Below are 23,373 nucleotides of genomic sequence, written 5' to 3' on the forward strand. Positions count from 1 at the left end.
AAGTGAATTGCCTTTCTTATAGGTGAAGACTCAGCTCTTTTGCTAATGACAAGAAAGACCCAATTAGGAGTAATGAAGACTTCTGCTTAAGAATCAGAAAATTATGAAATATTAGAAGAATCAATACAAAAAAATGCTCACGATGCATTACCGTGGAGGCAGATCACGATTTGCCCAGTGCAAAAGCCTCAGTATATTTTGTGATTCAAACTGTAAGTGTATTTTGAGGACAAGACCTCCTATTTATCCTACAAATATGTTTAATAATCTATAAAACCAACTAATCAAATACTAGGCTATCGAGAGGGGAGAAAGAAAATGATATATTAATCTGTGTTGCCAAATTTAAAAAACACATCTGAATCAGTAGATATCGGAGGTTGAAATCGACGCATAGTTTGAAGATCATCTCTCACGATAACAGAATCATTGGCTTGATCAAACGCTACAAATGGGCAAAGAACTGATAAGTAGCAATTATCAGGTTTATATTCTAAATTTGACTAAAATGAATTGGACAGTTAAAATGTCTTACTAAATAGACCATCTTTTGGAATTCTTTTTTACTTTTCTTCCTTATAACTAGTTGGTAACCTTAAACGGCTATTTACAATAAGACTCCAACATGCATGCTACTGCTAATAAGGAAGAAAGCCTTTGTTTTCTTAAGAGACCATGAGGATGCAGCGCAGCACAGCAACAAAATGACTTCAGTTTGGTGAAATTGCAGTAACACAAAATCAATGCTTGTCTATGTGCTGAAAATTGTATGCTGCCTCCTACCTAAGGTCTCTCTCGAGTGGCACAACCCAATTTTATTACTGACTGAAAAGGGTAAGAAGACTACAGGCACCTGGACACCTAGCCTGCCACTTGCCGGTGGCCTCCAGTTCCTGCTCATTCCAGACTGATCCAGTGACGCCGCTGTCAACTGGGTTTTCCCACTCACTGTTCCTCCCACCAACAGAAGCCCAGTCCAACCCAGGACCTACTTAATGCAGGCTGCAGCTTGACCGCGCCACTGGCTCACCAAAGGAAATCCAGTCTGTGCCTGGCGCCACGACCCCTGGCCCTCCCGCCCCCAGAGATTCACCATTGCCGAACTCTATACACTCGACCCTGAACACCACAACAAACACTGCCACAGCGCCGACCCATGTTAGGACCTTACACCTCGACCCACTGCCACTTAACCTGCCAATGCTCACACACCAGCCCGCTGACCAGCCCCACCCCAAACACAGCACATATACCACCTGAACAAAACACCAATTTGCATGTGCCCTTCTCAACAAACGCTCACTATGCAAGCATTCCCCTGAATTATGGGACCTCATCCCTATCCTCGCACCCAACAGTGTCTTCCTCACTAAGACCTGGCTCAACCCATGTACGTCCCAGACATTGCCACAGCGATTCCCAACAGATTAAAAATGACAGGACTGCACCAACAAGCCGGGAGGACGAAAAGCCATCATCCAGAAAGAGAAAATACAGTGTACCACCACCACCCCCTTGGAACATCTCAACTTAAAGCTCCACACGGATGATAAGACAACCATCAGAGGCACTCTTGCATACCGTCCGCCAGGGCCGCGCTCCAGCTTCTGCAACACCCTCGCAGACTTCACTGTCCCCTAGCCTTAGACTCCAAGAACTACATCTTCCTCAGCGACCTACATTTCAACATCGAAGAACCCCATGAAAATAAACACCTCAAACCTCCTCGACAGTATGAGCAGTCTCGGATTGACCCAGATCGTCCATGACCCTACACACACATCAGGACACACATTGGACATAATTTTTACCTCCAGCAACCGCGTCAAATACAGCCAAGTCAATGAGCTCATATGGACCGGTGACTATCGTCCTCTTCAGTATCTCCAGCCACCGCATCACCACCCCCAAGTTGACCAACACCCCCCACCGAACGTGAACTAAAATCTCAGAGACCAGATGAAAGCCCTCAACACCTTTAACTGCTATCACCACCAACCTTGAACAGGGAGTGAAAAACATCAACACCTGTGCAGAAATCATCGCCTCCATCAAGAGCAATATCCAGAGAAAATCCTCCACAAAGGCCAGCTGGTACACCCAAGAACTCAGAACAGAAAAACGAGAGAGCAAACAGTTAGAAAGATGATGGAGTACCAGCAAGGACACCTCCGACAGGGCAGCCTTCAAGACCTACCTCAACCTCTACCGTTGCATGCTGAGGGCAACAAAGAAGACAGTCTTTGCTGCACGCATTGAAACCAGCACAAACAAAACTAAGGAACTTTTCAACATAGTTAAGGAATCTTCAAACCCGGCTGCCAGTGAAAACAACATCATACCCTCACAGGAGCTGTGCGACAACCATGCCCACTTCTTTCACAATAAGATCACAATCATATACAGAAACTTTGAACCCCAACCCCACCTACGGAATGCCTCAACAGATGCCACACCACCGTAACCAACACAAACCACACACAGACCAACTGGAACATTCTCTCCACCCAGGACACCACATTCACCATGAAATCAACCCACTTGGGAGGTCTCACAGACCCATGCCTGCCCCACCACTTCGGAAATCAAATGATCAGTCAGGAACTCACCACTCTACTCAACACCTCTATCACCACTGCAACATTTCCCGATGCCTGGAAACATGCTAAAGTCAGACCACTACTCAAAAAAACCTCCGCCAACCCCAGCTACTTCAATAGCTACTGACCAATCTCCCTGCTCCCACAAAGGTACTGGAAAAGATCATCAACAATCATCTCATGACACACATGGAGCAGAACCAGCTGCTCAATGCCTCCCAATTCACCTTCTGCAGCAATCACAACACAGATGACACTGACAACATCTAAACCCCCCTCGACCGAGGAGAAACAGCAGCATTGATTCTACTAGACCTCCTGGCAGCCTTCAACACTGTATCCAACCACACGCTGAACGAAAGACTCCACCACATCGGCATCCAGGGACACAAGCTTAGATGGATCACCTCCTTCCTCACCAGAAAAACCCAGAGGATCCACCTCCCACCTTTCAGCTCTGAACCCAAGGAGATCACCTGCGGTTTACACAAGGGCTTATCCCTCAGCCCCAAGCTTTTCAGCGCATATTTAACCCAGCTGGCCAACGTAATCAGATACCACTGTCTCAACATAATTTCCTACACAAACAGCACCCAACTAATCCTCTCACTCACTGATGACCCCACCACCACCAGAACCAACTTCCACAGATGCATGACAAGCGTTGCAGACTGAATGAAGAACAACTGCCCGCAGCTGAACACAGACAAGACGGACGTACTGATCTTTGGGAACAGCAGCAACACATGGAACGTCTCCTGGTGGCCATCAGACCACGCCAGAAACCTCTGAATCGTCATCGACAATAAGCTTCCCGTGATATCACTGTCTCCTTCGCCTGCTTTCTCACTCTGTGCATGCTATATAGACCTTCAAGTGGGTACCCTTACACACGAGAAGCACCGTGGCACAGGCCCTCATCAATAGCCGACTGAACTACTGCAACGCCCTCTGCATAGCAATCACCACATACCACCTACAGAGACTTCAGACCATACAGGAGGCCGCAGCCAGACATCCTCGGCCTTCTTGACAAACCCACATCACCCCCAAACTCAGGCAACTTCATTGGCTCCCCGTACAGAAGAAATGCAAATTCGGTCTGCTGACCAACGCACACAAGCTCTACGCAACCAAGAACCAGCATACATTAACCAACGTCTGAACTTCCACCAACCATCAAGAAGACTACGCTCCACCTCCCTTTCACTTGCCAATACTCCACGCATCTACCGAAGCATAAGTGGAGCACGCTCCTTCTGCCACATAGCAGCGGAGACCTGGAACAGCCTCCTGAGGCACCTCCGGACCATCACCTCACTTACTAGATCAAACAAAATCTTCCCAGAACTGTGACTGGGCACAAACCAACTTTTAAATATTAGGCGGAGTTTACTGAACTTATGGAACAATATGCAAGTCTGCAAAGAGGTTGGAATTCTGACTATAAGTAAACCACTTTTAAAATTCTACCACAAGCACACTGTGTTGAAATGTCCAAGGTCATCATGATAACAAGGAGTTCTTATTTCCTAATTCTCCACTGATGGGGTTACAAGTGTAACCATATGGCAATGTAAAATAGATAGGAATGGAATTTTTCTAGAGATATGAGTGGTATGAATTGATTTATACATTTGGTCAAAAGTGCAATAAATTGTACACTTTACCCTATACTAAACCTTTTGAAAAATGGAAATGGGACATTTTAAAAAAACTGTCTTTCAGAGTGAGGGTGAAGGATACGTATGGGATAGATGGGTATGACTGGATAAAATTAGATGGTCTATACAGAATGTGCACACAATTGATTAAACAACTGTTATTTATACCTACATATTGAACATAGCAGAGTTTTTCTACTGTGTCACGTCTATAGCTTCCTCTGCCATACTAAAAGGAAGAGCCATCAATTATTGTTTAATACTATCAAAATGGTATATTAGACACAGTATTTCTCTTGAATGGTACAGTAATCACTATTAACTGAATTGGAGCAAACAGTATGCAAATGCTCTGTAGAATCCCTTGATTCTCACAGACGAATATTATTACACTCTTGTGAGTAATGACAAAAAGTCCTCTAGATATACGCTAATAGATACCAAGACCTGCCTGCATTTTATTGCAAACATGCTCCACTCATAGCAGAAATTAAAGAAGTGGCATGTATTAATAAACATGAACCACCACCAAAACCTACAATGCTGTTGCATATTCTTTTTTAAAAGAAATATGATGTATATAACCAACTGTCACAACAACAGCAAAGAGTGCCAGAACAACATAAACAAGGCCTTTGGACATTATTGCAGTGAAGGCCGGCTTTTACATTTTGCTCTAGCAATGGAGTTTTACAAATGTCAACACTATCAGTGACTAGGACCTACTGGGCAAGTAATAAAATGAGAAGATATCAGTCACACAGCATATTGGAAATCTATTCTATGAAAATAGAAATTTAGAAGGGATTCACTCAATTTCATTCATCAAAATATGATACAGAGGTACACTGAATTCAACACAGAGAGAGCATTTGTGATGGGTTCCTCTAAACATCCTCTAAAAATACATACAGATTGTTATCAATGTCATTAATCTCTACCTTTTATTGATTTTAGAAGCTAGATTGCAAGCTGAAGCTACTCAAAGGGTAACAGGGAAAAAGGGATCCAAATCAAATAGCAGCCAAACATGACTAGGGGATGATTTTACAAGCTGCACAACTCACAAATGGGGTAACATGTATGACATGTGGGCTGGCACAAGAAGCATGGGGAAAAGCAGCAAGCTTCTTACCAGCATCAGAAAGGTCTCTGAGGGAGCTACTCAAGGCGCTGCGTTTGAGCCCCTCACTCGACGCGTAGCTGTCATCCAGGCAGGCCCTATTTAGTGTGCCATTGCCAGACTCCTTCTTCAGACTGGAACACTGCGACATACTGGGGCGCACCACTCCCTTCTGTTTCTCTAGCTCAGCTGGAGCAAAGGGAGTGAAGGTGCATATCCACAGTTAATTATTTTACAATGCAAATTTACAGCACTAACAAAGAGCAGTTTAGGTGGTAGACACAGTGGAATGATTACACTAGGCATTCAGAATGACCCAATAATTACCTGTGACTACCAGGAGATGTACAACTTGGGGAACTGATCTTTTTGACAGCTTGAGTAATGGTGTCATTGCACACGTCCTTGACTCAGCCGCCCACCACGTATGAATACTGTTAATCATTGTATCTAACCTAGTGACCACCTCAAACTAAAGGAATGGCAAAGGTTTCCACTACCAGACATTTTAAATGACAAAATAGATTATATATATATTTAGAACACAACTCCAATCCACTTTCTATGTTGATTATGTAAAAAGAAAAGACAGGCAGCAGCTCAGTTTCGTTGCAGCGTGTTCATTAAAAAAAAAGCAGCAAATTCAGCCCGGGCATTTTGGAGCTCACAGCTCCTTGGAGAGATAGATCGATAGATAGAGATAGATAGATAGATAGATATCTATATCTATATACTGCCCTTAAAGGCCCCTCTTGTAAATATCCATATGCTGGGAGTAGATTTTTCCTGATGAAAGAGCTTGACTGTTATGTGATACTGTGTAGAAACATAAAGAGAATTCTGTGAGGGTAAGTCACATTTTGGTCTGTTTTTAATCTTGTCTGAGGTATAACAATAATATTAAATAAAACTGTTGTAGCCCAACCTCAATTTACCTCAAGTCTCTACTTATGGTTTCCATACACAGACCTGCTTTTTTCTCTTATTTTATTGCTTTATTTCCTTCATAATCACCACCAAATCGCTAGTAATGGTCTGACCTACACAGCCCTAATACTAAGGTTACTTTTTGGTGGGAAGTAAACTGACTGGGACACCACAATTAAACCATAGGATGAACAGCATAATAAATGACGCCAAAAGACTATTCGTTTTGAGGGCTTCAATTTCGTTTTGAGGGCTTCAGACTCCCCCCTTTCCTCTCAGACCCTACACCTACCACCTGCGGAGTCCCCCAGAGGTCCTCCCTCAGCCCTACGCTCTTCAACGTCTACATGGCTCCGCTAGCCCCCATCGTCAGAACCTACGTACTCAACATTGTGTCATACGCAGATGACACCCAACTCATCCTCTCCCTATCCAACGAACCCAACACCGCCAGACACAACTTTCGAGAAGGCATGGAAACCGTCGCCAAATGGATAAAAAACAGCTGCCTACAACTAAACACAAACAGAACAGAAGTACTCATCATGGGCCCAAACCCAGACGCCTGTTGCCCCCGCCCTCGGAAAGCAGGCCCACCCCCATGGACTACGCACGCAACCTGGGAATCATCCTCGACTCCGAGCTCAAAATGGACCGACAAATCAACTCTGTCTCGTCCTCCTGCTTCCACACCCTTCACCTCCTACGTAACACCTTCAAATGGATCCCCCTCAAACACAGAAAGACCGTCACTCAAGCCCTGATCGCCAGCAGACTTGACTACGGCAACACAATCTATGCCGGAATAAACAAAAACCTCCACCACAAGCTACAGAACATCAAAAACGCTGTTGCAAGACTGGTCCTCAACCTGCCAAGCCACTGGCACATCTCCCAGCACCTGCGCACACTCCACTGGCTCCCCATCGAAGCTAGAGTCGCCTTCAAGATGCTAACCCAAGCTCACAAGGCCCTCCACGACACCGGAACAGCATACCTGAACAGCTGACTCAAATTCCACGCACCCCAAAGGACCCTACGATAAGCCCAGCTCTCCTAAGCCGTGGTCCTCCGCACTAGAAAGACCAGATCAAGAGGCCACTCCTCCTTCCACGCGGCTAGTGCCTGGAGCGACCTTCCGCTCCACCTCAGACAGATAACATGGCTCCCCATCTTCGCAAGAAACCTCAAAACCTGGCTCTTCGACAGACCCCCTTCTTGATGGACTGGAACCTGCGAACCCCCTCCACACCCCCAGCGCCTTGATACCCATATGGGGGAGTAGTCGCGCTTAAACCCCTGATTTGATTTGAATTTGTGCACCCACTGCCGGTTCTTAATTTACAAGCAGATAATGGAGATACAAGTAACCCACATGATTTATGGACACTATAGCTTTTCTGTTTTGGGTTTAACTGGAAACGTGTCTTCAGAGAATCCAACTACTGAGCGAGTCAACCTTTTCAGAGGCCTATAAATTCAAGTGGGATCTTGTGTTTTTTTCACTGAACCCATGCATCAAGGAAATGAGGTCCTCAAAACAATTGTTATTGCATTAGAACACATCTATAATTCACTCACAGTGTAGTGCGAAGAAATAAAAAATGTAGAAAGATTATATTAAATAAAATAACAATATATAAATGTATTGGTGGAATGACGCACCACTGCTAGCTGCATTCTACCTGCACCCCAATGACACCAAACACAGGGATAGCTGTGGGATTAGGAATTTATAAGAACAAATGTCTCACTGCGGTATCCTGAAGTGCATGAGCATTTTAATCTCCATATAAAAGAAGGGACATTGTTGAGGCCACAGTCTATGTTATTTTCTAACCACAGGGTTTCATTTTTGAGGTAAGAGCCTCTTAGGTATGCCCAGCTACCTGCATAGCGCTTCTGTAAGATCCATTGAACCTCAGATTAGCACTTCTTCCTGAGCTGCAGCACTGTAACCTGAGGAATAGCTCAGAGTTATGGTTTATGTGATTGTTGTAAAAGGCTAATTTGATAACTGGCAAATAAGGTACTAAGACCCATGCACAGCACGAAGGCCTGGGGCCCAAGCCTGTAAAATCCGCACAAACTGAGGTATACTATCAGAGGCCTAGGCCTGCAAGACCTCTACAACCCATGGTATCATAATAGTTGCTGAGGTCAAAGTTCTCTGTTGCCTCAGGAACTGATGCCTGACACCAGAACTTACATTTTCCCTGCATTCTAAGGGTAAGCTTTTTGTAAGGAGCCCGAGACTGTAAGATCTGTCTAATGTGTTGCATAGCTTTGTATATTGATCCTCAAGCCTGTAAGAAAGAAGGGAAGGCCTGCTGAGCTCTTCTGGGTGAAGTAGGAGCATGTGCCATCTCTGTAACTGTGGAGCTAGCATGGATAGCACAGCCTCAAAACCGTGACAGCTAGTTTTCCAGGTCTACATGTAAACCTAAAGAGGAAGAAGCAGACAGGAGTCTCAGAGATGGCATCATTACTATCAACTTTAGTGTCTAATGCTGTAGAGGGTGTTTATGTGCTAGTCACAAATTGTTTTTGTTTTACAATTTCTTCCAAACATTTTAGGCCTGGTCACTGGAGGGTACCATCTTCTCAGGGTGAGTCCTCTAGGTATTAATTGTGTGTGTGGTTCCACTTGGGATTCGGCATTAATTGACACTTCTGAATGATTCGCAAAGTTTAGAATGCTCTTAGTCTTGATCACCATGAGCTTCTTAGCTTTACAAAGAATATTCACTGTTTGAGACGTGTAATGTTTTGTGTTGCTATTTCGAACTCTTTTTCAATCCTAATACTTGAAAGTAATATGTTAAAAAATGTCTGTGGACCTTTACAAATGATACGGTTGTTAATTAATTAGTTTCTCTCTGTGCCACCACTTGAAGAATGAGATACCGATGATCAATTAAATCCAGCGTCTGAAATATCAACAAAGAATTCAGAATCTCAAATAATCACTTGGAAAGAAATATATTTTTTTTTTGTTGTTGTTGTTTTTTTCCATTGAAAAAGCAAATGTATTTGTTTTGGAAATTAACTTTTAAAACTTGATCAAAGTCTGCTATTGAAGCATTTATATATTTACGTGTGTGTATATCTGTATATATATACATATATATATATATATATATATATATATATATATATATATATATATATATATATATATATATATATATATATGCACATGACTCTGGCAGTGATAGGAGGGAAGCCTTGAGCTTCCTAATTATCTCTTTGAGGCTTTTTCCCATCCTCTTTCATTTTTTAATCCTGGTAGGGGTGTCAAGAAAAGTTTAATAAAGGTTGTGTTCTGGTTGACACCTTTAATCAGTTTTAATCACTCCTCATACTGCACTTTTCGTCGCACTTCTCGGTTTTGATCACTTGGTGTTTGCACGACTTTCACCAATTTATGTGTTACGTGTTGTCTATGTCTACTTGTCCTGACTATATGTCGTGTTAAGAGAAATTTATTATTTTATCCCCCTCCCTCATGCTCCGCCCTGTGTGGGGATACACCAGGGCGTATTGTAAGCAGGCCCAATGATGAAGCATGTCATATACCTTGGTATGTGAGTGAGGGCAGTTTTTTCAAATAGAGTGATTTGCCCTATTGGGGCCCTCTCTGTTTGTAAATTTCATTTATGTTACCCACTCTATACACCCCTCATGTGCGTATATTGGAGGTTCTTGGGGGTCTGGGGTGGTAGAGTATAAACTGATTTGACCCTCGCCCCTCTTTCGTGTTTGAATATATCTGTATATACACAACATGTTTGGGTGGTGTTCATGGAAGTTACAATATAATGGCAGCCTTTGAAATTACGGCTGTTTGTTAGTGTACCACTGGAGAAGTAGCCTCAAACAGCTCCGAGCATAACAACTTCATGTGGTTTATTCAACATTCTATTCATGAAAGCTGAACATTGCTAGCTCTCTACCTTGCTGGAAGTAGATTCCGCAATATAGTATTTCAATAGCCCAAATTTGTTTTTTAATAAAGCAAAACCAGCTTCATCTAAAACTAAACTTAAAAATCAAAACACAAGTAAATATTTTCTCATTTCCTTACTAAAGTCAAACAAACTGTATAATCTAGTATTTCACTGTTAGGAAAAAAACACAGTTTTCATGCTCAGTGCACCAAAATCAAGATATATTTTTAAAAAAAATCATAAATAATAACGTGTAATAAGGTCATATATTGCCATTGCGTGCTTCTGGTGACACCTACAAACCGGCCTGGTGGTTTATGATGACATCAGGAAGGCGGAAAGCAAGATAGGATCATATTAATTAGTTACCCATTATGTATTCTATACGAATAAAAAAAGATTTGGAAATGAAAAAGAAATGAAATAATCAAAAAGGATTCTCATAGTTTGCATTTAAAAATGTAATCAAACGTAGATTAACAAAGGGATCAAAAAATACCAGCTCAGAAAAAAAGCATTTCAGATCTACTGTTCCTCTCAGTATCATTGAAGGCATACAGAGCAAGGTATGTGATGTTTACCCAGGAGAAAGCGTTTGTGAAATGGCTTGCATGAACCACAATCAACTCAAAAGTGGCATGCTATATGTACCTTTGTACTTACACTCTATTCTGTATTTTTCCATTTCCTGAACCTCTGCAATGGATTCTCGCAAGTCATCTGTGAACTTCTTTCTGTCTTGCGGATTGGGTGCATTGAAGTTTATGAGGACTTTGATGTCTGCTCCAGGGATGGCTGACGTGAGGCGGATAGCATTGGGATAATCTAACAAAAGAACAGGAAAACACACCTTTTATTTTAATTTGATATTTTGCTTTCTATTTCTTTGCTTTAGCCTTGTTAATATAAATGATGTACATATGTTCCTTTGTTAGTAGAGTACATTACACAGGTAAGGAACTTCACAGTCGAGAAACTGCATGTGTTTAGGGAATTGGAACCTGGAGTTACAAAGCAGGAGTGAGGGGTGGTCATCAGTGCCTTCAGTCTGGAAGGTGAAGTTTTTCATAAACCGTCTAATAGTGTTCACGGGGATGGTTACTGCAGTTGAAGGATGCTCCAGTCACCTGGTGCATGGATACTAAATTACTTAAATGGATGTTGTGATAAAGGTTTAGGAGGATGGCTCGTAGGGCCTTGTACAGACCTGAAGGGTAGTCCCAGGAAGTTAAACATCGGTCTGGTGTGCATAACCCAGCTGGACTGGCGCCCAGAGATGGGAGTGTAGGTGAAACATGAAAGGTTCAATATCATTTGGGTGAGAAAGATAAGATAGTAATGAGATGTAAAGCAAAGAAGAAAGGAATAGACAATGAAAGCGAAGAATCAAGTACAATTTAATTTTGGGAGTTCTGTGAAGTGTTTTGATGGAAAACCTGTCTACATAAGACTGTAAATTATTGGAAGAGAAGTACGATGTAACTTAAATGAAGATAACGCATCTAAGTAAGCAAGAGGATGGTAGGTGCCTATGGTTTAGGTATAACTATAGCAATTTCAAAGCAGGGAGGCCTCTTTTAGGAGGGCTGCTGAAGAGTCAGATAATGCGGTGGTGCCTAAGACGAGAGGGATTGGATGATTTATGAACAAAACATTCACTTGGTGGCATGAAAGTTTTATACAGTAAACAGGGAAGCTATTTAAGGAGGGGAAGTCAGGAATGTCAAAATAGTAACATACAACCACTGTGCACAGAAAATTCTACATTAAAGTTGAGGCCTTAGTAAAATCACGGAAAAGAAGTTCAACCAGCAGCTCTCCTTTTTGGAGAATAACAAACTGCTACGTAATTCCCAAACAGGCTTTCGCCCGGGTCAGGGCACTGACTCTGCCCTGATAGCGGTAGCGGAAGAGGCAAGGTGCATCTTGGATTTAGGGGGATCAGCAGTTGCAATCCTCCTTGATCTTAGTGCAGCTTTCGATACGGTGGACCACGGAATCTTAATTCAGCGCCTCGCCCAAGTGGGAGTGTCAGGCATGGCCCTGCAATGGTTCTCATCTTTTTTGAGTAATCGTTCTTTTCAGATCTGGGAAGGCTCTGCACTCTCTAAATCTATTCCCCTCCAGTATGGAGTACCTCAGGGCTCCTCATTGAGCCCTACTCTTTTCAACATTTATATGGCCCCACTGGAGGATGTGGTTAATCCCTTTGGGATTAAAATAGTCACTTACGCAGATGACACCAAAGTAGTCGTCTCGCTATCCCAAAAAGAGGTGCTCGGAAAATCTTTTTGCCTGTCTCAGGAATATATTCCAGGATGACCAACTCCCGGCTCAAACTGAATGGAGCAAAAACAGAGCTAATGCTCCTGGGCCATCAATTAACATCTCTACCCAAGTCCATCTGGCCTCCCTGTATGGGTGATCTCCCTGCCCCAAAAGATGAAATTAAAAGTCTAGGGGTATGGTTTGAGCAAGACCTGACCTTCAGGACGAAAGCAAAGAAAACAGCAGCTATTTGTTATGGGCTACTTCGGTCGGTGCGGAAGGTCCTTCCACTCCTGCCTTTCCAGTCTAGGAAGCTGTTAATCCAGGGGCTAATATTATCTAGGCTGGATTATAGCAATGCTGCCTGCTCCTGGCGGCACCTGAAGCCACCATCAACACGCTCCAACGTGTTCAGAACTCAGCAGCCAGGCTGTTTACCGGCTCCTCAATAAGATCCTCGGCCAAACCGGCACTGAGATCTCTTCACTGGCGGCCGATCCGCGAAATAATTATATTCAAATCCCTTTGTATAACCCACAAGTTACTTCAGGGGAGGGGCCCCCCTATCCTTCGGAATCTTATTCGCCCCTACAAGTCCGCTCGGTCTCTTCGTTCAGATCTTGGCAACTTGGCCACTGTCCCCAGAGTGAGGAAAGTGCGCTCTGGGGGTCGTCCATTCTCGGTCAATGCGGCAACTCTTTGGAATAGTCTTCCCGCATCGATTCGTACGGAATCTAGCCATCTTAAGTTTCGTAAGCTCCTTAAATCTTTTCTTTTTCCCAAGGAGCCCTAATTATCGGTACCCTCTTTAGTTGTCTTGCCCTTGGTTCTGTAGCGCTGGGACGCTCTCGGGCAGCCATGCACTTTATAAATCAAATTTTATTTAATTATAAATCAAATTTCATTTAAGGATGAAGCAATTTGTAATAATTTGATAAGTAAAACGTAGGCCCTGATTTAGCGTTTGGTGTTTGCGAAATGTCCTGCCTGCCCTATTTAGAGTGTATACACAGGCAAAACAAAATGTTCTTGATGTTGAAGGTAGAACTAAAGGAAGTCTCATTTCAAAGTTATGACTGCCCAGAATGATTTTGAAGAGCATGAAAACATGTTGACAAATCGGTGACCAGGCCTGTTCACCAACAACCTTAAAAATATCAATTGCATTCGTCTGTCAATCTGTAAGGCAGTTCCTTAGAGTTTAAAATGTATTTTCACAACATCTTACTGTGTGGATTGGCAAAAGGCCAATGCACTGATTCAGACTTTTGCAGATGCTAGACATCTAACAAAAATTGGCAGGAGTTTTATCAGCCTTCTTTAGAGTGTACATTTGTATAAAGGCAAGCATAGTAGAAGACCATCTTACCTCACTAGAGACCTAAATGCATAGGTGTGATACATTTAAGTGGATTAATCCTGTGACCTTAGAAACAATGTAAGTAAGGTCATGGGGATATGCACGCGCTCTCCTTTAATATTTTCAACAAGCCCTGATGGCCTGAACTTCCTGTGAGAGTGTAAGAGCAGTTCTTTCAGTTGTGGGTATCATATCTGATATGTCCACACTCTGGAATCACAGTTATCGAGCTACACATCATTGGGCATGAGAGGATTTGATGGAAAAGCAAAGCGAAGCAAATCATCATGAGAATTTCAATTAAAACGTTTTCTCCAAGTACCTAGATGAGTAATCTGGTTTTTTTTTGTTGTTGAAATTTTTACTTTTTCACCTGTTTGTGTGAATCTACAAACTGAAAACACAATGAGGCCGCTACCTTTCTGCTTGTCCTAATACCATTTACCTGAGGAGAATTTGAGCCCGGCTGGAGAACAAGGAATGGATGCACGGTGAAAGACTGGAGGGGACGGCCCGGTACCGGATACAAGAGGACCCAGGCTGCCACTCCCTGGAAGCTGTAAGATCTGATAGATCCCGCTGGCAGGGGAGGAGTTCTTACTACCCTGCCCTTGGTATTCGTTTTGGACTTCCAGGTGCAAAGGATCAAAGGCAATTTCTTTTTAAAGAGAACACTGTTGGGCACTGCTCACATTCACAAGAGATTGATGCCCCTTACCTACTTGTAATTGAACCTTTAATTTATGCAGATATGAACCATCCTGTGAAACATGTTGCAGACGAGTGAGGACTTCAGTCAACATTTGCAATGAAAGACTCACCATGTAAAATATAGGAGTGTATGGCAGACCGATACGTGTTTACACGCTCCCTTTTTCACAGAGTAGCCCTCTGAGACTATTACCTCTATGTTCTGAAACCCTTGGTATCTGGGGATTTGACATGCTGCTAGTTCACTTATGGTGACTGAGATCCATGATACCGCATCTCTCAAATGGTCCTGCCAACAGCTATCTGTTTTATCCATTCATCACACTGGAAGTGATCCCAGTGCTGTTTTCCTCTTGAAGCTATACCTTCAACTCTCTGTAACCCACATGGGTGGAGGCAGAGGCACGAATAAGGCAGCCCTAAACTCTAAAACGAATCCCTCTACGCCCATTGTGAAAGACTGGGCGACAGATGAGCAGGTAGTGAGCAGCCCTCTAGACTCTGATACTGGCACCCTAAACAAATCGAAGGAGATCCTGGGGACCATCACAGTCTCCAGGTCTGCCTAGAGAAAAAAGTGGTCTTGCAAAGCGGTAAGCTAACAATGCTTTACCTCGGCAGGCACAGACCAGCTGGATCTGCATATAACTCATTAAGAACGCTCCTTCCTTTCACAGCTTCTGAACCAGAGTCTGTACTAACCGGCTTCCCATTGTACTACTTATTATGTGATGATCCAATTCTCATTACTCACGGTCCTCCCCGATGTATTTGACCACTTCCATTCAATGTAGCCCCTTCTCACCCCTGGCCTTGGGCTTAATGTGCCCAACTTCGGCATAACCACATAGCTTTGCAAGACCACTTTTATTTAATTTTCTATCACGCTGGCAATGGGTTACAATTGTTATAACCCTATTACTGTCCAGGCATAACTTGTGTCATGATGATGATCGTAATATTTCACCAGGGTTCGAAACATAGTCGACTAATGCACCTTGATTCAATTGCTATATACATTCATTCCTATGTATGAGCACTGGTACTAGCAGGTTGTGACTTAGCCATTGCGTGTCAATGTTGTCACATTAATATGCCTGAGTTTAGAAACTTCACTTGATCTCTCTTGTGCTTGTTTTCCCACTGCTATGTCCTTTATTTTTCATGAATAAATATTGATTATTTTTCCATTTCAATACCATACGCAGACCTCACTATATTTCTCACATATATAATTATATACACTCAAAAGTACTTCTACCCCATGTCCCTTGCCCTACAGACACATAGAGGGTAAAAGTGATGCAGTATTCACTGACCTAGGCCTGTTGTGAGAGGGCCAACGCGAATTAAGAAAGGGTGCAACACATTGAAATTGCCCTAGAAGAGCTGCTTACCGAGACAGCAGATGTGTCTTGGCAGATGCAAGAGCTCACCGATTGTATCCGATATCTTAGGAGGGCAGAATACGGCAAGGAGCGACTTGATGAAATAACTTGCAAATTGTGGGCCTGAAGGCCCATACATGACCGAGTTAATCAAAAACAGGCTAAAAAACAGATCTCTCTCCCTAATGGTCTTTCCCATTACTTTGCAGTTCATCTAGCACATAGGGCCACGGCTCACAAACCACGACTAGAGCCCCAACCAGGCCTATTGTTGTGAAACTCCTTAACTACACAGATCGCAATACGATTGGCCAAGTTGACAGGCCAAAAGGCTCCTACTCTTTGGAAGCCACCAAGGTATGTTTTTTCCAGATTATAGACTAGCAGTGCAATATCAACAAGGGTAGTTTATGCCCTAATTTACCCACCAACAAGCGAGACCATTTTTTTTTAACTGACCCTCTTAATGCTTATTATTGGGTGAACAACTGTCCGATGGCAACGCGGACCATTTAGACTACTGGCACAATCTCGTCAGTGGCTACCCCAGAGGCAACCAGATGGACCAGAAACAGCACACCCCATTGGTACCACAGGTACAGGAGGAAAGATGTGCTGTGCAGGAGACTGCAGATCCATTAAAAACTGCCATCCAGAGGAGATTGATTCAACAATCAATGAACACTGCATCTGATGCAGACTTCCTAAAGGCATCTGGCTCAGGCGGCAACCAGCCTTTGCCAGTGATAACCCCCAAACTGCAGATGACGTAACTAATGCTTGCCAAACCGCCTTTTTTAGCAGCTTTGCTTGAACACCTTTGTGCCAGTGTACAGTGCTAACCTGGTTAAGGCCCGGGATCAGGTAAATTAGATATACGTTTCTGGCCTTTAGTGCTAAGGCCAATGATGCCAAACCTATCCCAATGCCTGAACACCAGCTGTGGTGTTTTGTTTCTATTTCTTCACCATAATGCCCAGCCGGCCTGACAAACCCTATGGTTTAGTTTGCACTAACTGAACTAATTTCTCATGTTTCAGGAGGCAAACGTTTTTTCTGTTCAGGAGGCTAAAGCCGCAATCTTTAATACATCCAGGAGCTCTCCCTGCCCTGTTCAATCACAAGATGACAACCATATTCCTCGATGATATGTTTAATTCCATTTTCTTATTTCGACCCTTGCTGTTTGGACTGCTATAAGTTTTTGGACTGGCCGGGAGAGGGAGATTGATGTGGGTTAATGGAGAGACAGTTGAGCACATCATTTAGGATATGTTTGAATACAAGAACAGACAGCACCTTCTAAAAATAGTACTTTAATTGGGGAGCAGACTTGCACTAATGCTATCCTATGGATGTACAATTCCTGTGGCAGTTCATAACACCAGGATGATTCAGACATAGAATATGGAGGAATACACTCAACTAGCAAATGATATACCATATTCTCCATGCTCTGTAAGTGACAATGAGTGCACTAGAGTGCAGCATAGGTGGAGAAAACAAGTGATCACTCTCACAGGCCCAGATGGCAGGATCAATCTTGTAAAGGGTAAATTAAACAGGCTCCTCCTTGATTTGGGCAGTATTTACACCCGCTACACTGACCTGTTGACATTCATTACCTCCCTTTCTAGCAGTCTAGTTAATAGGCTAGGCATCTATGAATGCTGGGAGGAGACTACATTAGTGGATTGGATAGAACATACCCACCTTTACCACAGTCCACAAATCTAGACAATGCCACAGTCCTTGCAAATTGGTTACAACACTGGTCCCTGCTTGATACCCAGAGAGCCTTTAACCCAACTCAGTGATACTATTAATTTCATTCTATTTTCCATGATCTTGATGTTTAGTTAGACCAGATCCTCTGCATTTCAAATATTCAGGGCTCTATCTCCTCTGCCTCCAACTTAGGTAAGTTGGCCCCAGGCTATAATGCACTAGAACTCAAGTGCTTCCTACTAAGATCCCCATATTGAAGCTTCAGCATGCTCAGCTGGAGTATGTGATCTTTTGTGATAACCTTAGAGAGGCCATTATCATTTACTTTGATATTAATACAGGGTCATTCTTCTCCACATTGGCTGAGTTGGAGGCATCTAAGTTGGTCATTAGAGGAGCGAGTATCAAGGAAAGAGCAGACACTCATAAGTTGATAGACAGGGACCTTTGTGGCAAGGAAGATTCAATTCTGTGACTGGAGCGTGATGCAATCGCTAATGAGGGACAAAGGGATGTATGAAAGGAAACCAAGGAGGACTATGCAGGGCTCCTAAAAAGACTCAGATGTATGAACTGCAGCACTTATTGTGATACAGCCCACAAAGAAGGGGACATGTCGGGCACACTACTCATGTGGCTTATGCGGCCAGCCATGGTTCTCCAATACCCTGACAATACGATTTAAGATAGCTCAGACAGAACAGTCCAGTCTCAGAGTACTATTAATTCAGCCGTCAACGTCTACTATAAACACTCATGCTTCGGGATGGATTGCAGGCCGAGGTGTTCCTTTCTAGTTACCTCATCAGACTTCGTTTCGGGCGGATAACCTGAAACAGCCATTATGGAACAGGAGATCCGTGATGCCCTGCATCACTTGGTGAATGGGAAAACACCTGGCACAAACTTCCAGTTGTATTTTATATAAAACTTAAGCAACACTGTTAGTTCCTAGGTTGTCAGATTTATTTGAGGAGATTTGGCAGAAAGGCCATTTCCCCCCTTGGCTAATGAAGCCATCATATTCTCAATTCCCAAGAGGTGGAGGGCCATGTTACTCCTTATGTCATATTGACCAATTTCGGTCTTAAACACCAATTAAAAATGACTCAGTCCAATTCTGAGGAACCGTATGTTGTCTCTACTCTCTGAACTGGTAAGCTCTGATCAGCGCAGCTTCATCCCTGGGTGTAACACCTCTAATACTAGAAGGTTTTTTTGCAACCTAGAAGAAGCCCCTGAGGCTTGTCCCGATTGTCTAGCCGTAGATATTGAAAATAACTCTAATACCATAAATTGGAGTAATAAGATTAAGGTCCCCGAAAGGTTTGGGTTGGGTAAACAGATGACCCGATGGATTCTATTGCTCTATTCTAATACTTCTGCCAGGGCCGTCACAGGACAAATTATATCTGAAACCATGACTTCAGCAAGGGCAAATAGAAGGGTTGCCCAATATCTCCCCTGTTATTTGCTTTAATTATCGAACGTGTGGCACTTCTAGGGATATATGTCGTTACAACGCGCGCGTTACAACGACCTACCATTACAACGCGGTTGTAACAACGCAAGTCGTTACAACAACTTACGTTGGGGGGGGCGCAAATTTAAAACATTTAAATTACTATTCCAATCCTTTACAGCGAGAATTTGGAACAAACTACCGCTAGATATAAAAACTAGTCCATCACTGATATCTTTCAGAAAGCAAGTAAAAACGAGGCTGTTCTCGGCATATCCCTAAACTAAACACCTCAAGAGTCAGAGTCAAATCACAGCGCCAAGACGCCTATGGGCAATCGCGCGCTTTACAAATGCACAAATCAAATCAAACAAATCAAATCAAACACCAGTCCCCGTGGATAGCAGGGAAGGTGTTGGGATAGTAAATTAAATGATTTACTATCCTCGAGCGCCCCCCAGCGCAATGCGTTGTAACAACTTTCGTTGTTACAACCGCGTGGTAATAGTAGGTCGTGGTAACGCGCACGTTGTAAACGTTGTGCACCACTTCTAGTCCAGGACATAGGGATGGCCTGTGGCCTTCAAAATTGGAGTTACAATCCACATCATTTTGCTATAAGCCAATGTCGTCTTGATGCATTTCAAGGAAGCTAAAACTTGATTCACTCAACTGATGAAGGTTCATTCGATCATTCACAATATATTGGCCTTGGGGTTTATTGGAAGAAATCATATGAGTTTCCTTTAAATCTGTTTCAATCCAAACAGTGCCAATCTAATAGGTAAAAAGTGAGCTGGGAACCACACATGTTCAGATATCTAAGCATCAGAACATATTATTCAGACTTAGATTAACCAGCTGGTAATATAGGGGCAGCCAATCATTCTCTTCAGTCACAGGTGGTGTTGTGGTCATCTCTTCTGTTGCCAATGCTGGCGGGACAGCCCTTGCCAAGATGGTGGGACTGGGTCGGCACTGCCGAATCAACGTCATTTGACGTGATACATTTAACTTTATCATTTTACTTAGCAGTTCTATGAGAACAATTCAGTGACCGTGTCTTTAAGCACAATTTAAAGGCATTGCTTTACTACAGAAAACACATACAAAAGGAACACATGTAAAAGAGAAAACAGAACATAATGCAATGCACAAACTTTCTGAATTGAACTCTGCTAGATGATTATGTTTTCAGGGATTTAATTCTGGTGACTGAAAATAGATAAATCAAAAAACGTACAACTGTGGTGGGTGGAGTGATATTGCACCAAGCCTCTCCCATTTCAGTTCATACTGTGCCATTATCTATCACCTATAGAATAATAACATGCAAAAGAAACTTTTCTTTTTTTTTTTTTAAACAAACTGAAGGACCAGTGTTGCCAGAGAACTTGAAATGTCATGGAATAAAAAGTAATTCAACAGGAATAACAGGTAAACATACTGAGACAGACTGCAGAAATGTAACCTTGAAGGAAATAAGCAAAAGTGTAATGCTCAAGGAGGGAATTATTAAACTTGTAATATAGGTATTAAAAGATTAATGCTCTACACAGATAGTGACCTTGTGGACAAACATATTCAGGGGATTGAGGGAAAAATCCATGCCGCAGATACATGAATAATTTACATTTTCCTTTGGTTTCACAAGAATGCGCAGACAGGATTTCATATTCAAATTATATTGAAAGGCTCAGGATACAAAGCAATTTGCTTCGCTCAAACTAACTCTGGCTCTGGAAGCAGCATTTGCCTTCCTCCTCATATATATTAAAAACTTTAAACCAACTGTTAGTATTCTTTGCTTACGCAAAGTACACAATCTGCCTCGGCTCTCCTAATGACTAAAGAAGAGAAAAGTAGTAGAAGTTCTTGCTTCTAGAAAAAGTGGGTAGGAACTTACAGCAGTTTTACTGCTAAGTACCATATGTAAATTAAACACATCACAACTGTATCATCTAAAGACTCCTTCTATGGAGTACCAGTATCTAATATGATATTTTACACCCCAACACACTTCAATTACAAGCTTTTTGAAGGTTCAGTAGCAAAGAATGTGCAGAACCATCACACACAGTCAATTACAAGGCTTGGGAGTGTCACTCAAGCTGTAAAACAAACCATTGGTTGTATGCTTTAATTCCTTTCATTTTGAACTGTCTGGGAGTACGGACGTCTTCTAGTAGACCCAAACGTATTGCGTGCCCTTTATTTCTCTTACCCAGGCTTCATCCGTAAGCACACTTGTCCACCAAATTATTAAGCTTGCTAATTGACCAACATTGTGAAAGGCTTCAATATATAGGGAATCTTCACATGTGCATTACAAGTCAGGTGTGATGGAAATAGTTTAAAAGCACACTAAAGCGTTGTTTTGATTTTATACTTGAGTGCCATGTCATGTAGGAGTAATCATTTGCTCAATGTACAAAATTTGGCCAAAAGGAAGCAGGACCTTATATAGTTATCCTGGTGAAGATCAGCCCATTTAGTAACAAAGCTTAGGAATTGCATTCATTTTGGTCTACTATAAAAGTAGGAGAGTTAAACAATGCCCTACGATTCAGAAAATGACGTCTACTGTCCACCGACAGACCGACACAAAAGTCTTTGTGTGAGTATGCTGTGCTGTTAGAAGCACTAAGAAAACTGATTGAATTGTGGTTGCACAATGAGAGATTTCATGAACTGAAGTGTCTACGTCAGTTCTATCAGTCTTTTTTTCTCAAGCATCTTTGAATAAATTGTTATACTGTTTCCTAACATTTAAAAAATCAGAAGGGTTAACAGGTGTGCAGTATCGAATGGGAGACTGCGAAGTCATCTTTTTTTTGCAAAGAGAAAATATTTTCCCAGTGCAGAAACCCCATTGCCTACATAACCACCAATCATGTGGTGTTTCCCTCCCCATTACCATTATTCAAGGATGGATTCCCTACAACAGATGTTGCGTTGGAAAATGGACTGAAAACGTATTGTTAATGCCCAAAACAGTAAGAGCTTGAGGAAATTACCCAGTTTTTGAAGGTGTTCCCACAATGGAAGGTCACTAACCGAATCCCATGAGAGGATGAACTAACATGTAAAATAACAGGCTGCTATTGAAATTTTACAATTGAGCAAATTCACACTTCGTGAATCACTACGTTGAATGCTACTGCACTCGTAAACGCTTTTATTGGCCCTCCTAAATAACACTTAGGTGCACAAACAGCCTAATGAATTTGGCTTGTAGTTGAGTTCATAAGTGCACTCTGCGGTTCATCACGGCATCTAATTGGACCGCCTTGCGTCCACAGGAGTGCATGGGACAGCACTCTCATTACTGCGTCCTTTCCTCTCAGATAGGGTCCATTATGTAGAACTAGATTCTTAAACTTGCAAGTCCTTTTCTCTCCCCTGTGGAGTTGCGCAAGGGTCCTCGATCAGTCCAACTTTATTCAAAATTTAGGTCACTAAGTCGTCCCTAAGAATTAGATATTTTGGGTTGATGCTGACGTCCTATGTGAAAGGTACGCAAATTGTTGTCTCCATCTCTAAGGAAGACACAAACCTTAATAACCCCTTCCATGACTGCATGTTAGCGGTCCGCAACTGGATGGGCCAGAACTGTTTAAAACTGAAGTCAAACAAAATAGAGGTAGTCCTATTTGGTAACAATCTATCCTTCTGGTTCCCCTCCTAGTGGGCAGTAGACCTGGGCTCACTTCCTACCCCAGTCACAAAAGTATGAAATGTAGGAGTTATCATGGACAACAGACTTATCTTTAGAGATCAGGTTAATTTTGTTACTGGGGGTGAGTGTCTGAAAAGTTTTAGCGCCCCCTCCATCTTCTCCTTGTATTTGCTTTGTTCACCCTAAGTTGGCAGGGTATGCCCAGACGTGGGTCCCTTGCTCATTTTGCCACTGGATCTGAACTTAAGTGGTGAAGTGAGCTAAAGAACGATGATGGATTCAACCCAGTTCTGTGACTGGGGGTGAGCGTCTGAAAGGTTTCAGCGCTCCGTCCATCATCACCTTGTGTTTGCTTTGTTCACCCTAAGTTGGCAGGGTATGCCAAGAAGGGGATTCCTTGCTCACTTTGTCACTGGTCTGAACTGAGGTGGCAGAGTGAGCTAAAGAACGATGATCGATTCAACCCTAATGTGACTGGAGGTGAGTGTCTGAAAAGTTTTAGCGCTCCGTCCA

General features: G+C 42.7%; 1 protein-coding gene across 22 annotated transcripts in view; it reads right to left on the minus strand.

Annotated features, from left to right (window-relative positions):
• The window catches only part of IQSEC1 (IQ motif and Sec7 domain ArfGEF 1), a 691,123-nt gene that overhangs the window by 20,530 nt on the left and 647,220 nt on the right, over positions 1-23,373 (minus strand). For 15 of the 22 annotated variants that reach the window (XM_086938999.1, XM_086938992.1, XM_086938993.1 and 12 more), the window contains 2 exons: positions 10,916-11,089; positions 5,400-5,576 (listed from right to left, as the gene is read on the minus strand). In XM_086938999.1, coding sequence (XP_086795125.1) covers positions 5,400-5,576; positions 10,916-11,089 — 351 coding nt within the window. The remainder of the gene's footprint in view (positions 1-5,399; positions 5,577-10,915; positions 11,090-23,373) is intronic. The other 7 variants (XM_086938995.1, XM_086938991.1, XM_086938989.1 and 4 more) reach the window with 1 other exon arrangement.

The sequence above is a fragment of the Lissotriton vulgaris genome, chromosome 9, assembly GCF_964263255.1.
Source record: "Lissotriton vulgaris chromosome 9, aLisVul1.2, whole genome shotgun sequence".
In the NCBI taxonomy this organism is placed as follows: domain Eukaryota; kingdom Metazoa; phylum Chordata; class Amphibia; order Caudata; family Salamandridae; genus Lissotriton; species Lissotriton vulgaris.